The sequence below is a fragment of the Engraulis encrasicolus genome, chromosome 8, assembly GCF_034702125.1.
Source record: "Engraulis encrasicolus isolate BLACKSEA-1 chromosome 8, IST_EnEncr_1.0, whole genome shotgun sequence".
Lineage (NCBI taxonomy): Eukaryota > Metazoa > Chordata > Actinopteri > Clupeiformes > Engraulidae > Engraulis > Engraulis encrasicolus.
The window spans coordinates 23,124,253-23,134,252 of record NC_085864.1 but is presented as its reverse complement, the minus strand read 5'-3'; the positions used below and the strand labels follow the sequence as shown (position 1 = coordinate 23,134,252).

Below are 10,000 nucleotides of genomic sequence, written 5' to 3'. Positions count from 1 at the left end.
TGATACAAGTTTATTTGGAGAGCATTACTAGGCAGATGTTTGGGCCTCACACACAGGGACACACAAGCACTAATATTTTAGCAACACATCAACGGTTTGAAATTGGAGTAACAGCCTCATTTTTCCAAAGAGCCATCCAGCTTTATAATTTCAATTAAGGACAAAAACAACAGAGACACTGACCTCTCTGCATAGTGTTCACTCTGTGTAATTTAATATTTTTTTATCTGTACAGGAAACTGTAACATGAACTTCCCCTTGTTTCTATCCATGTAGTGAACCTTGCTCATCAACATGAACAGTGAATAAAACAATACTTTGTGACTGTGGAACCACTGTGACAAATAAATGAGTGTGTCCAACACTGGCCAACAACCTCACATTACTGTTAAAAGAGCATTAATTGCCAAACAAACCCTAAACAATATAGCGCTGTATGCCAATGTGGTTACATTCTAGCTAGTGTTGGTTTATCAGTTTTGCATTTGTAACCTTCTGCTATGAAATGTTCTTGGAAGGCTGGACATGGGCCAATGCAAAAAAAAGGGATTAGTGACTATGATCCGGATTACCGCCTGGATCCAGGATTTTTAAAAAAAGGATCCCAACTGCCTCCCAGCACAGTGATATACTGACTGCAAATATTCATGTCACCAATCAGTGAAATGTTTCAAAATAATGTTCGCTTGGCTGCAGAGATCTAGTTGTAGGTAACTGCTGGAGTTTTAAAGACGCATCTTAGTTGAAGAGACGAAACGTCCTTCCAGCTTTATTGCCAAAAAAACCTATGTTGATAATAATTCTGCTTTCCCTTTCAATGAGGTAAATCTCTGTGATGAACATGAAGAGAATGCACCATATTGCCCTGTAATCTGCTGAGTCGCACATGTCTTCTGAGGAGCAGCCAGTCTGCAGACAAATGGATTTTCAGCGGACATGCTTGGACGGTAGCAGCATCAGAATGCCAGTGGATAGGCTGGTCTGGAAAGGCTAGACCACTAAAGTGAAGTTGGGGTGTGCACATCCAAACCACAGGTGCATGACAAAAGGGTCAACAGACAACAACTACAAAAATAATATATGGCACACTTTCACTGTTTTTTTTAGTATGATGAAGAGTGAATTGGTCAAAAAATGTTCACAGGGGGGAAAAGAATCAAAATGGCAGCAAGTGTGCAGACATTCCATATCATTCCTATAAGCTAGTCTATTGCCAGCAGTAGTCACCCGCCAGACAAATGAGCAAGTCTAAAAAAAAAATACTGTAGAGTCTCTTCAGGGTGTAGAAGCACTTGAACGCGGATGGTTAAAAAGAGAAAGGTCCTGTGAACGTCAATGTCAATGTCACGTCACTTACACAACAGGGAACACCTTCGGGAAGACAACACTGGCTTCGGCCAGGTACTCGTACAGAATCCTCTGGTGGAACTCGTCCGTGCTGTACTTCACCAAGGTTGCCTGCAAGTCATACAAATACAAGGACATAAATGCACAGACACAGAGACCTCAAAGGCCAGCTTGGCATTTCTCATGCGATCAGGGTGTGTAAAATCAATACTATCCCCCTTCACAAAGTCAATTTTTTGAAGGGGGAGTGCCAGCATGTGTGTGTGTGTGTGTGTGTGTGTGTGTGTGTGTGTGTGTGTGTGTGTGTGTGTGTGTGTGTGTGTGTGTGTGTGTGTGTGTGTGTGTGTGTTTGACCTATGGCCTATGGATGTGCTTACTTGTTTATATCTTGTCTATGTTATTGTATTTTAATATTTGTTTTACCTGTCCAGGGACTGCAGATGGAAATTAGCTATATAGCTATAATCTGGCACAAGCCATCTTTTTACTTCTGTAATCAATGTGTATTGTGCATGGTCCCTGTTGAACTAAACTAAATAAACTAAACTAAACTAAACTAAACTAAACTAAACTAAGCAGTCGATACAAAAGTGATCATGTACGTATGTAAAGGAAGATTTTCTCATGGCTCGCAAGACAATCCTGCTTGTCTTGAATCACAAGACTGCGCAAATCGGTAGAGAAGTCTACCCAGGTTCTGCAGGACTGGTTTTCGGTGCACAGACAAGAGGGAAAGTTTATTGTCTTCATATGCCCACTAATGAGTCATCTAAGCATATGATAGCTAGCAATAGGATTAGTTGTTTAATTAACTAGGAGTTCGTTTAACCAACATATCAGGGATCCTTTCAAAATCACTTAGCAGAATGATATAAGAGAGAGAGAGAGAGAGAGAGAGAGAGAGAGAGAGAGAGAGAGAGAGAGAGAAAGAGAAGGAGAGAGAGAGAGAGAGAGAGAGAGAGAGAGAGAGAGAGAGAGAGAGACTGAATCTCAAATGGCGCACTTGTGCACTATGTTTCAGTCCGTCACTAATGGGGCATATACACTGAAACGTGAACACTCAAGTGCACCATTTGAGATCCAGCATCAGTCTGAGAAAAGTGAGAACAACACACAGACAAAGTCAGGCCAGACAGGCAGTGAAGAGGGGAGCGTGATCGAAGCATACAGAAAGACCAGCCTAAAGGTGGACAGATGCATACGCAATGACATACAGATAAACGAAGACTGATGGAAAAGGACATTAGATGGAGATGAAGAAGGTGGTGGTGGAGGAGGAGGAGGAGGAGGAGGAGGAGGAGGAGGAGGAGGAGGAGGAGGAGGAGGAGGAGGAGAAACATTTGACCCTCACCAGCACGGTGACGAGGAGGGCCTGAATTTTGGGGTCCTGCAGCACCTCCTCGTCCAGGAGCACATTGGACTCGGACACGGACACCTTGCGGAGATGGGAGTTGGCTATTCTTTGGGTCTCTGGGGAGGAGAGAACAGGATAGAGAAGAGTGAGACAATATTCACACAGGACAGAAAAGACGAGCAAAAACCCTGACACACACACACACATGCGCAGATTGCACACACATATGCACGCACACACACACACACATGCACGCACACGATAGCACACACATGCATGCATACACACGCATATGCACGCAAGCACAACTGAATTAGGGGCTTTGCATAACAACTCGGGCACAATGCACCGTATTTTCAAATGCATTTAAAACATTCTGAAAAACTAAGTAATTGACAGCACTGATACACAAACAGAAAATAGAGTACGACAACAGCTTTGCTGGTGCGCTGAGTCGTATTGAAAACAATGCGATCTGAACAAATGGAAAGTCTTGGGCACCGTGGACCGCACTTTGTCAAGGCCGGTGTGCAGAGTCAAAGAGAGTACATTGCCAAATTTGTACAAAAAAATCCAGGAATAGCACAAGTGCATTCCAGAGAGCACAACATAATATACAGTCTAGACAACACAAAGATAAGACAAAGACAAAAATGTGACAAACATGCGCACCTGCACAGACACATCCACAAACACACATCCACACATCCATCCACACACAGTCACACACACACACACACACACACACACACACTTCTGACCTATCTCGTAGTCGTTCTCAGCCACCCTCCTCATCTTGGGGGGTGTGGTCATACCCGACTCCATGTCTGGTCTCTTTGGTGCTTTGGCGTCCGAGATCAAGTGATCAAAACTCTTCCTCGTCCCTGAACATAAAAAGCCCACAAACAAGATATTGTATTAGATACGATGAACATAGTTGATAAACCTCACATTTACTGTACTGTGTGTGTGTGTGTGTGTGTGTGTGTGTGTGTGTGTGTGTGTGTGTGTGTGTGTGCATGTAAGTGCCCTACAAAAGCAAAGAGCAGTAACTACGCCAACATTAGCGTCTGAGTATTGGAATTAGGCTGGATATTGGAGTTACAGCAAATGTGACATAGCAATATCTCCAAAAAGGGACACATTTGGACCATAAGCCTTTGTCGCAAGATAAAAAGAGGTGTTTTGAAGTCCATTTCAGTCTAAACTCTATTTTGAAAAAATATGTAGTTACTGCTTTTTGCCTTTGTACGACAGTCAAAGTATTCTTCCATACGTATGGCTGACAGCTAGCTGGCTTAATGCTTTCGAACTGGGGAGCCAAATACTACATTAACACATGCAAGCAAATCAATGTGCTTTGCATAAATCAGGGACGTCAAACTCGCGTCCACGGGCCAAATCTCGCCCGTGGTGTGATTTTATATGGCCTGTGAGACCATTTCAAATGTATATTACAGCTGGCCTATGACTTGAACACTACATTTTGTGTATTTCAGGAAGTAAAGGGCCCAAACTAGTGCAAATGCACATACAAGTGGTATCAGTAGTGAAATCGCAAACTTATCAGGTACAACAGAATATTTTTTCATTTGTATATTTGAACTACTGCATATATAATGGGAATAAGAAATTTGCTTAAGTAGTAAATACGTATATGCAACATTTCAGTTCATTTTTTTTAATAAATATTGGAGTTTGGACAGCCTCATTCCAGATTTTGATTTTGGCCCACTGTGAATTCAAGTTTTGCATCCCTGGCATGAATTAAATACAAGGTCATTAACTTCCATTTTCATGCATATGTTTCTCTTTCCCTTCCTAGTTTCTTCCACTCTTTTTCCAATTCCCTTCCCATCTCAAGGGAAAAAAAACGTAACTGATATGAAATTGTTTCAATAGTGCATTCTTAGATATTTTATTAAATTACCCATTACAAACAATGTGTAGGTGTCACAGGGTAGTATTGGTGGTCAATATTTGGGGCATTCCTACCTAATAGCTTCTTGGTGTTGGCCTGCGAGGGCTGACCCATGTCCAGGCTCATGGACTTGCGTGTGCGGGGGCTGATCTGTCCCACGGTGGGGTAGTGGGCTGCCAGGTAGCGCTCCGTCACCTTGGGAGACGTCCAGGGCTGGTTCTCCCTCAGCGTCCTGAAGCAGCAGGCACATGGTAAGGAAATAAGTGTTTGGTTGGTTTCATCTGTTGGTTTATTGCCAATTAAGCAAATATTTCATGGCCAAAGTGGGTACAATTGCACATTAGACACATTACATTTCAATACATGTTAAAAGTTCACAACCTGTAGCCCATTAATGCACGTCGTACCTCCAGTGGCACGCAGTTATAGTCAATGAAAAGTTAACTACCATAGTACTAGAATACAATGAAATGACACAGGGCCTTTAGTAATGCACAACGACTTTGTCATTGCTATTCTGGTAACAGCAACTTTATAACGCTGTGCCTTAACGGGTAAAAACATTATATAACGGTAAAAACATTATATACTTCCTTTACAGCCAAAAATGTGGCATTTCCACAGTTGGTTAGTCTACTAAGTCATGAGCGAATCTTGTGAAAAATCTTACCGTACATTCATTTTCGTTTTGCTACTTCAAGGCTGAAACAAAAAGCTATTCAAGCTATGCCCAGACCCAAAAAACCCTCTCTGCACATGACCATTAACCCATTGTGTCCTGGAGACACATATACGCTGCATACAGGATTTTGAGAATTGAGCTGTTTTATTAAATATGTGGTTTATTAAAAATGTGGGTATGTTAGAACTGAATGAACATTATAATGCAAAAGGAAGGTCTTGGCTTTTAAATGCAACTCATTTCATGTGTGTATGTGCTTAGGAGGATGAGATATTTAGGATTTAATAGGCAGAGGGCACCCTTTCCCAAAAAGGGCTTAGGACAAAATGGGTTAAAACAAATAACCACACAGAGGCAGTAGGGAGGCAAAAATGCTTTGCTTGATATTACAGTTCACCACCAGAATGTTTAAGCATCCCAAATCAAAAAGACAAAGACAAAAACATGTGGAACCATTACATAGCACATTTAAAGGTGATTAAACAAAATGGAATACAGACACAGATTCCTTATGCAATGCATTTGCGTTGTCTAACTGTAATACCACCCAGCTTTAATGTATATCTGAACTAAATTGGCCCTCTACAAATGTATATCTGAACTAAATTGGGCCACTACAAATGTGTATCTGAACTAAATTGGGCCACTACCAATGTGTATCTGAACTAAATTGGACCATAGATCATAACATGGTGCCAATAAAGGTATATCTAAAAAGGTATAGAGTTCATTGGCACTTGCACAGTAAGACACTCTAAAGACTAAACAGTCTTGTGATTTTTAGCTTAGTGATTTTGCAAGGGCACAATCATGCCATGTGCTAACATCACGATGCCAGTACTTCCCTAAAAAGACAACAGGAAGCACCACGAAGAGGGTAAGAATGAAAGTTGTTGAGGACACTAAATAACTCTCTAAATCTATCACCAGACTTAAACTGGAAGACAAGAGTGAGAGAGAGCAAGAGGGCGAGAGAGAGCGAGAAAGAGAGAGAGCGAGAAAGAGAGAGAGAGAGAAAGAGAGAGAGAGTTGTATCTACCTTTATCTAATTTTTCCTTTTTACACTTGTTAAACTTGTGCTATAATAAATAAGAACATGAATTGACAAGAGAAATTACCGGCATCCTGAGTCGTGGTACACAGAGAAGGTGTCCATGGAAACATTCTCCATGGTGACGTCCGAGATTAGCAGTGACTTCCTGTGCTTCAGACTGCAGCGGCCTCGCACCTCTTCTGAGACCGTCAGCAAAGCTGTGCACAACACATTTTCACCCAGTTACTTAGTGAAGTACACTGAATCACAATGCACCCATCTACTTTCATACAAACACAACACCGTCCTTTGCAAACAATCTATACTGTAGAGTAGGTGCACAGTGCACACAATTCATTCAGCTCTTTTTCTGTATTGTGCTTGCAGTACGTAGTGCAGTGCATAACTAAAGCTTGACTTATGTTACATTTAGCAGACAAGTGACTTTGAAAAAGAGGGCATTGCAATATGCAAAGTGTTGGCACATGAGGTAAGGTAAGGTAAGGTAAAACACCATGAATTACGAACAGCATGAACCACCAGGAACACACCATGAATTACGATCCTTTAACTATTTAACTATTTAACTTTGCATGGCCAATCAGGGGCTTAGGATGAGGCTGTGGTGTATTTTGTCAGCTGGCTGTGTGAGACCCACCTGCTAGGTAGGCCACGCTCTGGGTGTTGACTTCAAACTTATCACAGCCCATGTGCTTGGCCACCAGGCCCAGCAGCGTGTGGAGGATGCGCACCGTCCGTGCCACCGTGCTGGAGGAGGGGTGTCTGTAGCCTGCAGGGGGGCAGAGAAGAGCTTACAGAAACGGACTTTTGCATTCTAAAGGATCCCATCCAGAAAAGTACATCCGCATTATTTATTCATCCAGCACTAACCCTGCTTTAGAACAAAAAATAGCACTAACACATTTGTCATTTTTGGACACAAGATCATAAAAGAGTGTTATTTTACGGTGCATGTGAAGGTAAGTGGAAATACATAGCATTGCATATTGATGCAAATGTTCTGACAAATTACTTGATGAGATATGAACTGTACCATTTTGCAAGAACACCCATCACACGTGCGGTAACAAACTTAAATTAAACTTAATTTTAAAATTAATATTAAACATTAATATATAACTACACACTATCAGAAAAGAGGAAATGGGAGGAAGAGGAAGGAAGGAATAGGAGGAAGATCAAGGTTTCAGAAGAAGAAGAAGAAAAGCAGGGTGGCCATTTCACATCAGTGCAGGGCAGCTGGCCTGGGCTGTGCAACTAGAAACCCAGTGGCACAGATGACACCATGGAGGCACCCCCTAGTCTAGTGTGTCCTGAAGTGGCTCTCAGCTACTGGGGAAACTACCTGCCAACGTGCAGGATAACGTTCCACATGGGGATCTCACCTTTCAGCAAGTGGCCGACGAGGGCAAAGTTGAAGTTTGAGGGGAAGTTGAGGCCCACAAAGTGGTCCATCTGCTTACAGTGCCACTCCAGGGGCTTTCGGATCTCCATGAACACCTCCTCAGGACTCTGGGGAGGGAGCAGAGAGGAGAGAGGGGACTTTTAAAAAGGTGCATAGTGTCATAGTTCCCCTTCTCTGCATCAAACTAGCAAGCACTGTATATATACATTGTATTATTCAAACACAGAAAATTGTAAAAGAAAGTCTAGTGAATTTAAAGGCACAGTCATTTTAGCAATGTTAGTCGTTTATGTTCAAAACGTATGCCAAATTTGATGTTACTGAGTGATGTACTAATATTTACTGGTCCTGGGGAAGGAACAGAGAGGAGAGGGGGGGACTTTAAAAAGGTGCACAGTGTCAGATTTCCCTTCTCTGCGTTAAACTAGCAAGCACTGTACTGTATATACACTGTATTATTCAAACATAGAACATTGTAAAATAAAGTCTACTGAACTTAAAGCTAGAGTCATTTAAGCAATGTTGGTCATTTATGTTGAACATGTATGACAATATGTACTGGTCTGGGAGGGAACAGAGAGGAGAGGGGGGGACTTTAAAAAGGTGCACAGTGTCAGATTTCCCTTCTCTGCACCAAACTGGCAAGCAATGTTTATACACACATTATTCAAGTACAGAAAATTTTAAAAGAAAGTCTACGGAACTTGCATTCCGATTCAAAATCATCTTTTCATGCATGTTCATAAAGTAATAAACTAATACTTTATGTACTGGTCCGACAACGGTACAATAAGTTCCGCAGTCAAAGATCATGCTTTTGGGAATGGGCAGCATGAATTCTGAAAATAAACAACTAAAAAGGTTACATTTCCCTTCTCTGCAATCACATGTTACATTTAGGGTACAAAAGGAACCATAACATCAAATGTCAACTGATCTATTGTCCTTTTCAAATGGAGGTTCAAAGTGAAACATTCAATGTATATTCAGCAGAAATTTCCCCCTGTGTGACTTCCTTCCTCAAAATGAACATTTTCCATACGGTCCACAGATGTAGTTTGCATATACAGTCATAGGAAAAAGTTGGTACACCCTTTGAAATTCCTTACATTTCTGTCAAAATAGGTCATAAAACATGGCCTGATGTTCCTGGAAATCACAAGAAGGAACAATCAGAGTCTGCTTTAACTAATTCCACCCAAACATTTACACATTATCATATTTTTATTGGCCATAAGATGTAAACATTCACTGGACCGCAAGGCATAAGTAAGTACACCCTTGCATTCAATAGGTTTTAACCCTAAGTTAGTCACAATAACCTCAACCAGATGTTTCCTGTAGTTGCAGATCAGATTAACAAAACAATCTGGATGTATCTGGTCTCCCTCTTCTTTAGACAACTGCCCTTCTTCAGCAAAGTTTCTGGGATATCTGCAGTGAATAGCTGTGTTGACTTCATGCCATATCATCTCAATTTTTTTTTGTCAGAGATTTGACTGGGCTATTCCAGAATGTGTATTTCATTCTTATGAAGCAATTCAAAAGTCAATTGCCTCTAAAATATGGGTTGTTGTCCCATTTCAGCACCCATCCTCTTGTGTGCCTCAACTGTGTGACAGACTACCTCACATTTTTTCTGTAAAATATCTCAATAAACTTCTGAGTTAATTGTTCCACTGATAATAGCTAACTGACAAGGGCCTGAGGCACCAAGGTAGCCGCATATAATGATGCTCCCGCCACCATACTCAAAAGTCGAGATGATGTTTTGATGAAGGTGTGGTTCTCCAGTTCTCCTCCAAACATGATACTATGTGTTCCCCTGAAAAATTCAACTTTGGTTTCAACGTTGGTCTACAGAATATTTAGCAGTAATTTTATGAAGCATATAAATGCTTTTACACAAACCTCAAAGGTGCATATATATATTTTTTCGGACAGAAACCCCATTAATTTCAGATTGGCAGAATGAACCCCATTTTTAGCTATTCTTGTTTTCATCTCCACTTCTGAGTATGGTGGCGGGAGCATCATTATATGTGGCTACCTTGGTGCCTCAGGCCCTTGGAAGTTTGCTATTATCAGTGGAACAATGAGCCCAAGTTTATTGTGATATTTTACAGGAAAAAAACGTGAGGAAGTCTGTCAAGCACACAAGAGGATGGGTAATGAAATGTGACAACAACCCATACTTAAGAAGCAAATCGACATTAGAATGGCTTCATAACAATGAA

At 41.3% G+C, this 10,000-nt stretch overlaps 1 protein-coding gene across 6 annotated transcripts in view; it reads right to left on the bottom strand.

Annotated features, from left to right (window-relative positions):
* The window catches only part of nf1a (neurofibromin 1a), a 126,371-nt gene that overhangs the window by 10,645 nt on the left and 105,726 nt on the right, over positions 1-10,000 (bottom strand). For all 6 annotated transcript variants that reach the window (XM_063205226.1, XM_063205228.1, XM_063205229.1 and 3 more), the window contains 7 exons: positions 7,744-7,870; positions 6,996-7,127; positions 6,423-6,555; positions 4,697-4,854; positions 3,463-3,585; positions 2,699-2,817; positions 1,358-1,458 (listed from right to left, as the gene is read on the bottom strand). In XM_063205226.1, the coding sequence (XP_063061296.1) occupies positions 1,358-1,458; positions 2,699-2,817; positions 3,463-3,585; positions 4,697-4,854; positions 6,423-6,555; positions 6,996-7,127; positions 7,744-7,870 (893 nt within the window). The remainder of the gene's footprint in view (positions 1-1,357; positions 1,459-2,698; positions 2,818-3,462; positions 3,586-4,696; positions 4,855-6,422; positions 6,556-6,995; positions 7,128-7,743; positions 7,871-10,000) is intronic.